Source organism: Callithrix jacchus, chromosome 7, assembly GCF_049354715.1.
Source record: "Callithrix jacchus isolate 240 chromosome 7, calJac240_pri, whole genome shotgun sequence".
Classification (NCBI taxonomy): domain Eukaryota; kingdom Metazoa; phylum Chordata; class Mammalia; order Primates; family Cebidae; genus Callithrix; species Callithrix jacchus.
In genome coordinates this window covers 145,964,513-145,979,600 of record NC_133508.1, presented here as the reverse complement: position 1 = coordinate 145,979,600, position 15,088 = coordinate 145,964,513, and the positions used below count along the sequence as shown (strand labels likewise).

General features: G+C 37.6%; 1 protein-coding gene across 8 annotated transcripts in view; it reads right to left on the bottom strand.

Annotated features, from left to right (window-relative positions):
• Positions 1-15,088, bottom strand: part of AGL (amylo-alpha-1,6-glucosidase and 4-alpha-glucanotransferase) — a 70,239-nt gene that overhangs the window by 53,899 nt on the left and 1,252 nt on the right. For all 8 annotated transcript variants that reach the window (XR_013520297.1, XR_013520296.1, XM_017969330.4 and 5 more), the window contains exons 3-5: positions 4,349-4,559; positions 3,642-3,808; positions 1,664-1,867 (exon numbers count right to left, since the gene is read on the bottom strand). Coding sequence is in view for 6 of the 8 variants with exons in the window: in XM_017969330.4 (XP_017824819.2) it covers positions 1,664-1,867; positions 3,642-3,808; positions 4,349-4,559 (582 nt within the window). In the remaining 2 variants the exon portion in view is untranslated. The remainder of the gene's footprint in view (positions 1-1,663; positions 1,868-3,641; positions 3,809-4,348; positions 4,560-15,088) is intronic.

The following is a 15,088-nucleotide window of genomic DNA, read 5'->3' as shown; positions in this document are numbered from 1 at the left end:
AAGAAATAAATACAAGTTTAGCCTTAAATCCCTATGTTTTTCTGTTATAGCTGCGTGAGCTATATCCTAACTCATATAATTTGTAACTAATAAAATGCCGTTATGTGGTTTGATAAATTTGATGTCAATAATATTATAGATATCAAAGTGATTACCAAGACTGTCAATTTTCCTTTAAATATAATTTTTTACATTATTTTGTAAGAGATGGGGGTCTCACTATGTGTTCCAGGCTGGTTTCAAACTCCTGGCCTCAAGTGACACTCCCACCTCAGCCTCCCAAGTAGCTGGAATTACAGGGGCAAGTTACAGCACCTGGCTTAATGTCAAATTTTCAAGTGAAGAATACTGAGTTCTTGGATATTACAAAGCTTTCACAGCAGTCTTTGAGGCTTGGTTTCTAGGTACATGCAAATTTTAGAATGTACGTATTTCTTTACCTAATTTTGCCATTATCATTGGAGATTTTTATTTACATTGATGAACCAGATCTATGAGCTTTCAAATATCTTCACAGTTCCTATGGTTACTTGGAGAACTGTTTTATGAAACAGCAGATTCTATCTTTTAAATGTTTGTAACAATTAGAATTATTGTTCTTCACATATACAAATCAGTGGTTTCCAAACTTTTCTATATTGTAGATACATGCAAGGTAACACTTGTAAGGCAAACTGGGTTGAACCCAAAGCTGCTCATGGCCAGATTTCGTCAGGCTAGGCCAGGTCAGGCCCAGTTTCTCTTACAGATGAGGGAGAATCATTTCCTCAAGGATCGCTAGTTGGGAAAATTTGATATATTTTATAGAATTATATATTGCTAAGGAATCTTGAGAACCAAACCGACTAACTTTAATAAGCTCTTTTAACATGTAAAAGACATAATTTTCAGATTAACTTCTGAGAGTTTACTAATAATTTTCTCCCCAAATAATAGAAGTCATTTAGTTTTTTCATATGTGCTATAGTACTGTAGTGCCAGAGCTCCTGCTAATACAGGATCCATGTATTACTTGGGAAAGTATTAATAGTAGTTCCCTCTTATCCTTAAGGAATACCTTCCAAGACCCCAAGTGAATGTGTAAAACTACAGATAATACCAAACCCTATATATTTTGTTTTTTGATAACTGAGCAGGCTATTAAATGACTAGCAGGCAGGTAGCGTTTACAGCACAGATACACTGGACAAAGGGATGAGTCACATTCCAGGTGGGATAGAGCAGGATGAGTTTTTCATGTTACTTAAAACAGCATGAAAATTAAAACTTAGGAATTGCTTTTTTCTGGAATTACTTAACATTTTTGAAATGTGATTGACTGTAGGTAACTAAAATCTCAGAAAGCAAAACCACAAATAAGGGAGGGCTACTGTACTCTAAGTTGAAATATGTGATCATTATGTTCCTTCTATGAGCACTCTCCTGTATTGATAAGCATCAGATGCAAAATACTTACATGTTACTTTATCCTCAATTAAGAATGTTACCTTTGAAAGAAAAAATACTAATTTTTTAAATGGAAGGACATCTAATTATCATTTGTGTTTTTAAAATTTATGTTAGCCCCTTTCCTTTTCCTTTCTTTCTTCCCTTCCCTTCTCCCGTTTGTGTGTATGTATAAATTCTCATCAAAATTTATGAAGGTAGTCAATGAAGCTCATACCAGTATGATTGTAGACAACATCGGTAATACAAAGAATATTCCATTCCTTTTTTAATTTTTCCACTAGCTGTCCAACATCGTTCCAGGTATACTTTCTATTAGGTCTTGAAAAGTCAGGATTTAATTCTAACTGATTGGCAAGGGAGTAGCATGACCTAGATAGTCCAAGAGTCTGCAGTGGGGTAAAATGAATCATGTTGTAACCTGCAAAGCAAAAAAACAAAGACCACTTTAAAAACAAACAAACCACACACCAGCCTAAAATAAAGAAAATATAAACTTTCTTAAATAATTACAAATAGCAAGGTAAACATGCTACTGGAAAAGAAGTCAAACACTTGGGTTTAAATCCTAACTACCACGGGAGACTTTAAGCAAGTTTATTTAAATCTTTCAAGACATCAGTGTCCTCATATACAAGACAGAGATAATGAGATGATATTTGAAAAAATTCACACACACACTGCCTGGTTATTAGAAAATATATATACTTACATGTAGAAAATTTATCCTCTAACAGTGTATCAACACGTTTTTCTACTATTTTTAATGTTCTATAGTACTTGTATTCTGTTTTAATTATGTCAGTGAACTTCTCATTCCTTTCTTCATACAATACTCAAAAGCAGAAAATTAACATTGAGGTCAGGTGCAGTGGCTTGCACCCGTAATCCCAGCACTTTGGGAGGCTAAGGCAAGAGAATTGCTTGAGACCAGGAGTTCAAGACCAGCCTGGGCAACACAGTGAGATTTTATCTCTACAAAAAATAGACTGGGCCACTGCACTGCAGTCTGGGTCACACAGTGAGACCCTATCTGAAAAATGTATGTTTTAATTATATATATTTAACATACGTATGTGTGTGTGGCTGGGCACAGTGGCTTATGCCTATAATCCCAGAACTTTGGGAAGCTGAGGTGGGCGTATTACTTGAGGTCAGGAATTCAAGACCAGCCTGGGCAACATGGTGAAACCCCATCTTTACCAAAAATACTAAAATTAGCTAGGCGTGGTGGTGCAGGTCTGTAATCCCAGCTACTAGGGAGGCTGTAACACAGGAATTGCTTGAACCCAGGAGGTGGAGGCTGCAATGGGCTGAGATTGTACCACTGCACTCCAGCCTGGGTGACAGAGTGAGACCCTCTCTCAAAAAAAAAACAAAACAAAACAACAAAAAAAAGAAAAAATTAATATTGCCCTTTGCTTAAGAGTAAAATATAACTTGTTTCATTTTGCTCTTAGCATGTATGGTAGCATATATCTTCTACAGAAAAGATGGTTAATCAATATTTGTTGAATTCAAATGATACATAATAATAGTAAATTTCCTTCACTTTTCAGTAGCTTATTCTGATTTTTATGTGGTAGTCTTAGAAATGATAATTATTTCAACATAGCTTTCCTTCATTTCTTAAGCTGAGCCACAAAGTTTGCCATTTTTATAGGTTAAAAACGGTTAAGTATCAAAAATTTCCTATGGTTCTATTTATATTACTAAATATATTAAAAAACAAAATTAAAAGTGGAGGCAAAGGATATGGTTTGGATTTGTGTCCCTGACCAAATCTCATGTTGAATTGTAACCTCCAGTGTTGGAGGAGGGGCCTGGTGAGAGGTTTGGATCGTGGGAGTGGATTTCCCCCTTGTTCTCATGATAGTGTGCTTTCACAAGATCTAGTTGTTTAAAAGTGTGTAGCACCTCCCACTTTGTTCTCTTCTTCCTTCTCTGGCCATGTAAGATGTGCCTGCTTTCCCTTTGCCTTCCACCATGACTGTTGAGGTCTCCCCAGCCATGCCTCCTATACAGCCTGTGGAACTGTGAGTCAAACCTCTTTTCTTTATAAATTACCTAGTCTCAGGTTGTTCTTTACAGCAATGAGAGAACAGACTAATAAACAAAACCTTTGAAATCTGTATCACAGAGGATAATTATGTTTTTTTTTTTTTAATAAGAAAAAGAAAGCAAGCTGACATTACCTGATTCTTTTGCAACCCTAAGTCTGCTTTCCCATTCATCAAAAGGTCCCAAACACTTAGCTAAAAATGTCTGGAGAGTAACACAGTCCAAGGGTAGCATACGATTATCAGCACCAACACGTAAAATGGGGTCTACAACTATGTAACCTCCGCCACTTTTCTCATTTCTAAGAGAAAAAACAAAACAAAAACTTTTCAGTCAGTGAGAGAAAAAACAATCCTCATATAATGTAGGCTGACTCTAACTAAAAGGTTAATTGTCCGAAATAAAATATATTTATTTCTAAGCACAAAAATCATTTTAAAAGTTGCAATAATACTTAGTGGAAAGGCTACTTTTACCCTTTCACAACCTACATAATTACATATATAACATACAAAATATCCAGTAATGTAGGATTAATGAAAAATAAGTAAACTAAAACTTACCAGTAATAACAAGGGCACAAAAATAAACAGCAACCTATAATCAGGTTGCATGAAATGACTACAGAGTTTTAAGATATTACTTAAAATACATTTACATACTTTGCAATGGGCCATACAATTACTTTCTAGAAATCAAAAAACAATATTCTATTTGCATCTCAAGAAAGCACTGTAAAAATTGCACTGCCATGGTTTATACTGTAACATTTACAAATTAGGTAACTTCAAATGACAGAATAAATTAACTTTTTTTCTCACATACAAAGCACCTGACTTACCCTTGAAGGAAATAATACTGAAATGAACCAGATTGTTGCAGATTAAGTTTACAGTATTTATCAGAATCATCTTCTCTTTCTGTTGGATTTTCCCAATCCAGAGAACGGAATTTTTCTCTATTAAATGTTTCTCCAGGAAATGGGTAATTTGTATACACGGTAACTGCTTTTCCCTGTAAAGTTGGGCCTAATCGGAACTGTAGTTCAAACCCTAAATAAAAAGCACATTTAAAAAAACTCATTGTAGAACTTAAATTACTACATTGAAAATAGGTGTTTTATTTAAAGTATTTAAAAACCTTTATTTTTCACTTATATTTAAAATAACTCCACAAACCTAATGCTGTTTTGGCACACTTCTGTATTCCAATGTAGCCAAATTTTGTATTTTAGCAAGTATAGTAAACATTATAGAGCTGTCTGCTCTGTAACGTTTCTTCTCCTTTCCCTGGAAACTCATGCCAATTCACATAACAACTTTGGGATGTGCAAATTCTTATATAACCTCATTTACCGTGATCCCCATCCTCACCCCTGAATTAAGTACCCAGTGGTAGGCATCTGGGCAGAGACCTTCTGTAGTATTTTTCCAACTGCAACTGAGAGAGCAAGTTTCTCTATAGTGTCAGAAAGTATGTGACAATATGTAAAACCTGATACCATGGGACAATTATCTTACCATACTGAGAAAGCTATTCCTCACTGACAGAAGTCAACCTCTATAGAATTCAGGATTCTAAGAGAAGCTCTGGAGGCATCTGAACCCGACTGATGTTGGCTCAAGTCCAGTTGTTCACAAAGATTTAACAACTGACTAAGGTGATGGGAACCCCTGACTTGGAGTGTTTGCTAACTTTCCGGTGGAAATAATCCCGACATGGACAATCTTAAATTACCAACACGACAACATTGAACGTGGAATGGGAAAAGATGTGCACAATCAGCTCTTGTGAGCCAGCATAAGCACCTCCAACACACTACTGCCTATATCCCTACTCTTAATGGTTTAGTTATTAAAGCCGTTCTTGTAATCCTGAGAGCCAATCCATTTCTACTTTTACCCAAGTTAGGTTATTTTTTAAAAAACACATCTTAGAATTGTGCACTGTGTTACAAGTATTTTGCTGTAAGTTTTAACATTACAGTTAAAACTGTACCGCGGGCCGGGCGCGGTGGCTCAAGCCTGTAATCCCAGCACTTTGGGAGGCCGAGGCGGGTGGATCACGAGGTCAAGAGATCAAGACCATCCTGGTCAATATGGTGAAACCCCGTCTCTACTAAAAAAAAAAAAAATACAAAAAATTAGCTGAGCATGGTGCCGCGTGCCTGTAATCCCAGCTACTCAGGAGGCTGAGGCAGGAGAATTGCCTGAACCCATGAGGCGGAGGTTGCGGTGAGCCGAGATGGCGCCATTGCACTCCAGCCTGGGTAAGAAGAGCGAAACTCCATCTCAAAAAAAAAACAAAACAAAAAACCCAACTCGTTTCAGCCGGATGAAATAAAGGCGTCATTTCTATTTTGAGTCTTTTCTTCTGCATACCGGCAAAGGAGAGTCTTGCAACTTTGTTGCTAATAGATTCTCTGTTTTACAGATGCCTAATGGTAGCTGCGCCTAGCGGAGATCGCGCCATTGCACTCCAGCCTGGGTAACAAGAGCGAAACTCCATCTCAAAAAAAAAAAAACTCGTTTCAGCTGGATGAAATAAAGGCGTCACTTTTTTTTTTTTTTTTTTTTTGAGACCGAGTTTCGCTCTTGTTATCCAGGCTGGAGTGCAATGGCGCGATCTCAGCCCGGCGCAGCTACAATTAGGCATCTGCAAAACAGAGAATCAATAAAGTTGCAAGACTCTCCTTGGCCCACATGCAGAAGAAAAGACTCAAAATAAAAGTGAGCCTTTCGGAGGTTGTGGTGAGCCGAGATAGTGCCATTGCATTCCAGCCTGGGTAACAAGAGCGAAACTCGGTCAAAAAAAAAAAAAGGCCTTTATTTCACCCAGCTGAAACGAGTTTTTTTTGTTTTTGTTTTTTGAGATGGGAGTTTCGCTCTTGTTACCCAGGCTGACTCGTTTCAGCCGGATGAAATAAAGGCGTCACTTCAATTTTGAGTCTTTTCTTCTGCATACTCGCAAAATAGAGTCTTGCAACTTTGTTGCTAATAGATTCTCTGTTTTACAGATGCCTAATGGTAGCTGCGCCTAGCCGAGATTGCGCCATTGCACTCCAGCCTGGGTAACGAGCGAAACTCTGTCTCAAAAAAAGAAAAAAGAAAACTGAACTGCGAAAGAAACGTTTTGGTTGGTTTAAAGCAGACTTTAAACCTTCTTTATAATTATTAGAATGTGAAAATTCTGATTATGGTCAAGTTTATTAGAAATATAACGCATAAAAATTTTAAACATCAGTATAACTTTCAAATTAATAATGGACAATAATAACTGGTGAGGCAGGAAAGTTTAGCTCCACTGAGTAAAATCTGTTTTTTTTTTTGAGACAGGGTCTCGTTCTGTCGCCAGGTTTTTTTTTTGAGACAGGGTCTCGTTCTGTCGCCAGGCGCCAGGCTGGAGTGCAGTGGCGCGATCTCCACTCACTGCAACCTCCACCTTCCAGGTTCAAGCAATTCTCCTGCCTCAGCCTCCCAAGCAGCTGGGACTACAGACGCGCGCCACCACGCCCAGCTAATCTTTTATATTTTAGTAGAGACGGGGTTTCACTATGTCGGCCAGGATGGTCTTCATCTCGACCTCGTGATCCGCCCACCTCGGCCTCCCAAAGTGCTGGGATTACAGGCGTGAGCCACCGCGCCCGGCCCCCTGAGTAAAATCTTTAATGTCTAAGGAGCTTCTTCGAGAGAAAAAAACTAACATTTATAAATTTAATATATATTATTTCTAAGTTATAATGCTTGATTTATTAAACATCTGACAAAGTAATAAAAGATGATATACTAATAGGGATATTTTCTGTGAATAAAAGATTTCAGCAAAAGACATTAAGAAATGCTACATAGTGAAAACAAGAATTTCTTCTCTAAGTAACTACATGTACTTTTTCTATAATACAATTTGACATTAATGTATTAAGAATTTATATTTTTTGATCTAGGAATTTTATACAATTTTTTTTTGAGAAAATTATCACTTATGTAAACAGATTATGTGTTAGGATGTTTATCACAGCCTCATTTATTGAAATTAAACTGACAACTAAATATCTAATGATTGGCAATGACTAAATAAATTATGGTACATCTGCAAGCTGGCATATTATAAGGCCAACATAAATTATGCTATCAAAAGATATTTGGTTGGGCACAGTGGCTCATGCCTGTAATCCCAGCACTCTGGGAGGCCAAGGCGAGAGGATCACCTGAGGTCAGAAGTTCAAGATCACCCGACCAACATGGTGAAACTCCGTCTTTACTAAAAATCCAAAATAGCTGGGTGTGGTGGTGAGCACCTGTAATCCCAGTTACTCAGGAGGCTGAGGCAGGAGAATCCCTTGAACCCAGGAGGCAAAGGTTGTAGTGAGCCAAGATAGCACCACTGCACGTCAGCCTGGGCAACAGAGCAAGACTCCATTTCAAAAAAAATAATTAATAATCACCTTTATTTTATTTTGCTACATTTTACACATTTATATAGAGCTTTTAAAATCTCTTCTGGAAAAAATCATGGCTGAAACATGGTAGTAGGCAGGGAGGTAGAATATATACACCATAATAACAGCACAAACGGGGGAAAAAGCAGGTTAAAAATTGTTTAGCTAGTACAATCCTAATTTTTTAAAAAACAAAAAACAGAAAAAATGCTTTTTATACATTTGCATAATTTTATAATTGGAGAAATCATTTTAAAATTAGAGCTACAATTATGAGAGATAGACTAAGAAATAATTACACAGAATTAAAACATGCACTAAAATATTTAGTGACTGAGAAGCATAAATATCTATATCTTCACAAGAATTACTAAATTTATCATCAGGAGAAATGGTGTTATTTTGAACAAGTACAAATAGCAGAGATTAGCTGTCTGGGTATATTTGTACAACCTGTTCCTCATTAGGTTTATACAAATATTGTTTTTATAATTACACAAGGATTCAGAGAATTTGCAGTGCAAAGGTTAGAACTCCTCTAAAATCTCCAAAACAGTATTTGGATCAGTGCTCTACCTTCAGGAAAAAGCCCCAGTAATTCCCCAAATAAGTCATTTGTTTATATAATATATATGCACGATGTTCTAATAGACTATGTAAATTATAAAACACAAAAATTAACTAAATGGGATAAGATATAAATGAAACACAAATAATATTTAAGTAATAAATTTTATTTAGTAGTGGGTAGAAAAAACCTTTTGGCTCTCACTAAAAATTAATATTGATAATATCTCTTAGTGAAAACAATGTAAATAAATGTCATTATTTTAAAAAGTCTTGGTTTTAATATTTTGTAATAAAGTGATTCAAAGATTTAAAGTTTATTTTGGGTAAAATCATGTGACGATGGAAGAAGCATTTCTAAAAATATATATTCAAAATGTTTTGCTATAGCAAGGGCTGGCAAAGTATATCCAGACCAATTCCCATTTCTGTAAATGAAGTATTACTGGAACACAGCCACACCCATTCATATGTTTGCCCATGGCTGCTTTCCTGCTACAATGGCAGAGTCGAGTCCCTGCGATAGGGAGTGCACTGCTTGAAAAGCTGCAAAGATTTGCGATCTGAACTTTTACAGGAAAATATGTGCCAAACTCTGTTCCAGAGCAACACAATTTCCTTCAAAAAAGCACTTAACTTTCTCACTTATGTTTACATCAAAGAGTTAAGTATTTATATTTTCTGAAAATATTTTCTAAGTATCATCCTATCCAAGGCTACTTGTTATTCCAGAAAAGGACAAATCTCAAGGACTTTCTAACTCATCTTTTAAGTGTGATCACTTCTGTGAGATAAAAGAGCTGTTCTTGGTTTTTCTACCTCTCCTTACAAAGTAATATAGAGACTCTGTTATTTAAGATAATATAACCTGTAAAGTTACTTAACCTAACTTAGGTGAAAGTGCAATTCATGGCAACACACTGCAAACAAATGAGGGAGTGATTGTAAACCCCTTCCAGAACTACAGCCTCTACGTTTTCTTCTGAGTATGCCTTTTTTGTTTATAACTTATCTGACATACAAACTGAGAGCAAAATTCATATATTAACATAATTCAATGTTGTTAACATAGAACAGACTTAAACTAAAATAGGTAGACAAAAAAGAAAAGAAAAAGAAAGGAAAGGAAAGGAAGGGAAGGGAAAGGGAAGGGACAGGAAAAAGGAGGGAAGGGAAAGGGAAGGGAAGAGGAAGGAAAAGAAAAAGGGAATGGGAAGGGAAGGGAAAGGGAAGGGGAAGGGAAAGGAAAGGGAAGGGAAGGGAAAAGAAAGGGAAGGGAAAAGGAAGGAGAAGGGAAAGGGAAGGGAAGGGAAAGGGAAGGAGAAGGGAAAGGGAAGGGAAAGGAAAAAAGGGAAAAGAAAGGGAAGGGAAGGGAAAGAAAAGGTGAACGGGAAAGGGAAGGGCAAGGGAAGGGAAGGGAAGAAAATGAAAGGGAAAGGGAAAGGAAGAAAAGGAGGAAGGAAAGAAGAAAGGAAGGAAGTTATATTTTCTTTCTGTAGCCGAATAGATATATCAGTGCATACCCCAAGGGTTACATAGCCACTCTGTAGACATCTAATGCAAATCACTGAAAATAAAATTTTTATATACAGTAAATAAAACATCAGAGGACCTAGAGTAGGTCAGATTCCATGGTTAATCACTCAGTTTGCTAAAATTAGCTGAGGTCATAGTAGCACATGGTGTGGCTATCTCATTCCTCATACTAACACTAGGATGCTTTACTTGTATTAGCGCGCGCTCTCCCCCTCTCCCCCCTCCCCCCTCCCCCTCCCCCCTCCCCCCCCTCCCCTCTCCCTTCTCCCCTCTCCCCTCTCCCCTCTCCCTCTCTCTTTTGATGGACTTTCGCTGTTGTTGCCCAGGTTGGATAGCAATGATGCCATCTCAGCTCACCACAACCTCTGCCTTCCGGGTTCAAGTGATTCTCTTGCCTCAACCTCCCGAGCAGCTGGGATTACAGGCATGTGTCACCATGCCTGGCTAATTTTGTATTTTAGTAGCGATGGGGTTTCTCCATGTTGGTCATGCTGGAGAAAACTCAAACTCCTGACCTCAGGTGATCCACCCACCTCTGCCTCCCAAAATTCTGGGATTACAGGTGTGAGCCACTGCGCCTGGCAGCCATATATCTCTCTTGTAGGCAACTAGCATGATGAGTGAGTAAACTATTATTGTAAATAAATATGTTCTGTCTTTTTCCCTCCACTCCATTTATGGAAACTCAAGCTTCTAATCAAAGAATGTTTATGTATAAATATTTTCTTTAAAAAATAGTAAAAATTATAAATTTGATCAACCTATTTAAAATATGGAAGAATTCCAGATTTAGGAAGTACTTATTTTGTTCATTATTCCTTTTTTATTTTTTTGAGACGGAGTCTCACTCTGTTGCCCAGGTTGGAGTATAATGGCATGATCTCGGCTCACTGCAACCTCTGCCTTCTGGGTTCAAGCAATTCTCCCACCTCTACTTCCTGTGTAGCTGGGTCTACAGGCACATATCACCATACCTGGCTAATTTTTGTATTTTTGGTAGAGATGGGGTTTTGCCATGTTGGCCAGGCTGGTCTTGAACTCCTGATCTCAGGTGAATCACCCACCTCAGCCTCCCAAAGTGCTGGGATTACAGGAGTAAGCCACTGTGCCCGGCCTGGTTTTGTTAATTATTCTGCCACTAAATGAGATAGGAAATAAGGGAAAAAACTACGATTTGTCTAGAAAAGATCATTATTTAGTCATACTTGTTGAATTGGAAGAATCTATAGAAATATCAGTCTTGAAAAAGAGAAAGAATTCCCTCCTGTGGAAAAAAGAGAAGGAAAGAAATATGAGGTTTTTGGTGACCAATTAAATATGAAAAACCAAAAATTGTTAGTTTTTTTTCATATTTGATTGGTTACCAAGTCCTCTAAATTTAAAAATAAATCATACTTTGCCCTGTCTTTTTCTTTTTGAGGCAGAGTCTCACTGTGTTGCCCAGGCTGGAGTACAGTGGCACAATTTCAGCTCACTGCACCTCCACCTCCTGGATTCAGGCAATTCTCCTGCTTCAGCCTCCCAAGTAGCTGGGATTATAGGCACCTGCCATCATGCCCAGCTAGTTTTTGTATTTTTAGTAGAGACAAGGTTTCACCATGTTGGCCAGGCAGGTCTCAAGGTGATCTGCGGCCTCGGCCGCAGTGATCTCCTGACCTCAGGTGATCTGCGGCCTCGGCCTCCCAAAGTACTGGAATTACAGGTGTAAGCAACCATGCCCAGCCTTGTCCTTTCTTTTTCAACTCTGGCTCTGTTAAACCCTTTTTTTTTTTAAACCAGATGTGTTTTTTAAATAGCCTTCTCAATGCTTCTTGTCTCCAATGTCCCTTCTCTTCGACTCATCGTTCATATTTCAAATTATCTTCTTAAATAATATGATCACCCCATTACTGCAAAAAAAGGTGACATTCTCATTCATAACATTTGGATAAATTTATTGGTTTTAACCAGAGTTTTAAAGTCAGTCACATCATTCTTTCTTCATATCTTTCATTGTTCCCTCTTCAAATAGGTTGGGTGAATGTATAATTTTTGCTAGTTTTAACTGGAGTTTTAGTAATCAATCAGCAAGTATTTAACTTCCCCACTGCAGTAGGTTTGTAAGGCTGTCCCTATCCTCACAGACTTTATTTTTATTTATTTATTTACTTACTTACTTATTTAAGATGGAGTTTTGCTCTTGTTGCCCAGGCTGGAGTGCAATGGTGTGATCTTGGCTCACTGCAACCTGTGCCTCCCAGGTTCAAGCAATTCTCCTGCCTCAGCCTCCCAAGTGGCTGGGATTACAGGCATGCACCATCACACCCAGCTAATTTTTGTATTTTTAGTAGAGATGGGGTTTCACCACGTTGATCATGCTGGATGGTCTCAAACTTCTGAACTTGGGTGATCCACCCACCTCGGCCTCCCAAAGTGTTGAGATTATAAGTGTGAGCCACTGTGCCTGGCCCTTCATTTTCGTGTTTTAAAGACAAGGTTTCACTCTGTCACTCAGGCTGCAGTGCAATGGTGGGATCATAGCTCACTACAGCCTTTAACTCCTAGGCTCAAGAGATCCTTCTGTCTCACCTTCCTGAGTAGCTGAGGACCACAGGCAAGCACCATAATGCCCAACTAATCTTGTTTCTTTTTTTTGTAGAGATAAAGTCTTATTATGTCGTCCAGGCTGACCATGAGCTCCTGGCCTCAAGTGGTCCTTCAGCCTCAGCCTCCCAAAGCACTAAGATTACAAGTGTCAGTAACCTGCCCTCATCAATTCTCACAGATGTTAAACCCTAGTTTGACACTGTAAGGCTAACAAGCTTTTAGACACTGCTTAATTATTCAGCACTTAATAGTTCTGTGCTCATTGTGTAATTGGAAATCAAAGAAAGTAGACAGCAAAATATTAGGGAAAAACCTCACAGAGGAGGTAATTTTCTAGCTGAAAGTTCAAACTTAGGCAACACACAGACGGAGAGTAAATGGGATTCAACATATATAAAGGAATCTGACAGGAGTAGGGGTATAAGGACAGGCATGAGAAAAATCACTGAGAAGGGAATTTACAAGAATGATTTGGGCAACTTTAAAGACGTATGACATTAATGATGGAGAATAATGAGATACAATTTTGGCTAAGGAAGGTGTAATCTTATTACAGAATGTATAGGAAGTCAGATAGAGGTATTTAAATTTGATTTTATACATCCCACTTAATAAAAAGGAAACAGACTGAATAAGATTATTCTGGAATATATATTCAGGCATACAGATAGGCAAGCAATCAGAGATATTTGGAAAGAAATTGCAAGCTTAAAAAGAGATTACAGGAAAAGAGAAGAAATCATCAAAGAAGAATATAAGGTTTCTCCCCTGGGAACTATAAAAATGGAGATGTCACGAAAATAAACTGGGAAGCTGAGAAATAAAGAAGGATTGAGAATGGGGAGGAGATGGTTTTGGACATGCTAGATTTAAGCATATCCAAGTTGAGCTATCCTAATGCCATTTTGTTGCATAATATGAGGTTGAAGCCAAGGTCTGGGGTGGAAATACATAGTGTGAGCTATCAATGCCTTATATTTATTTAGGGCTTTTTCACTAAAAATCCACGTATTATTAATTTTGAGCCTCAAAACCTAGAAAGGTAGAAGAATAGAAGTTACCTCTTTCATTTCGCCAATAAAGAAATTAATGCTACATAAGCAGAATATGTATAAAAACAAAACAAAAAAAAGAGAAAGAAATTAATGCTCAGAATTGGGTTATGCTTGTAATCCTAGTATTTTGGGAGGCCAAAGAGGGAGGGTTGCTTGAGTCCAAGAGTTCAAGACCAGCCTAGGCAACATAGTGAGACCCAGTCTCTTAAAAAAAAAATTAGCTGGGCATAGTGGTACATGCCTGCACTCCCAGCTACTCAGAAGGCTGAGGCAGGAGAACTGCTTGAGCTCAGAAGTCGAGGCTGCAGTGAGCAGTGATCATGCCACAGCACTCAGCTTGGGCAACAGAGTAAGACCCTGTCTCAAAAAAAAAGAAAAGAAGAAAAAAAGAAACCAATGCTCAGAATTAATGTAACTTGCTCCAAGTCAGCTTGTTAGCAGCAGAGCCAGGAGAATTCTGGCTCTTTACCCTTGTCTTCATACTCTGAAAGCTTCCAAGAAGAAAGCTCAGGACCTTTCTTCTAAAAGGAGCACAGAGGCAACAGTTGAGGCCACGAGACTGTGTAACTAATTCGTTGAAAGCAGGAGAAAAGAAAAATAAAGAACTCCTAGCAGATACCCATAATTAATTAAAAAGTGAAAGGAAGAGAGCCCAGTAAGAGACACCAAGTTGACAAGAATACACAACAGGGCAGGGGAAAAAACCTAACCAGGAAAGTGCAGAGTCAGGAAAGCCAAAAATGGAGCCGGTACTCAGTGATTTTAAATGCCAAAGTTGGAAAAAGATGAGGATTTGGCATGAAGATAACACATTTCATGTATGAAATTATTTTCAAAAATCCGACTCTTAAAACATTAGGGAAATTAAAAAATTCCTTCAAGATGTTTGTTTATGTCCATCAACATCCATTTGGTACATTGATAAGGGGGATTGCATTTTTCATATATTATTCTTCCTCAATGTTGAAAAATTACAAAGGCTAAGAAAATAAAGCATCTATTAACTAGTCCTGTAGAAAAATAATTTGATCTTTTAAATACAGCTCAACTATATTTCAACATAACTTGATGAATTACTGCACTTTTTATTTGGTAAGAAAATATTTTCAGCTTTTACCTTATCCACATTTGAGAGGTTTTTGATATACATGAACAAATAGTTTACTATACTTTTTGCTGTCATCTATCTTATCAATTCAAAGGTTCAACAAAGGAAAAAGAGATAAAGCTATATAAAGGCAAAACTACAGACATACCCAAAGCTAAATTACATAGGAAGTGATTTACCAAGTTTTAATAGTAACTGCTATTAAAAATAATATGGTCAATCTTCTGATCATATATTTAACTTCACTCTTAAGTGGGAATTCGTATGCGGAGAAAAGTGAACTATTTTATC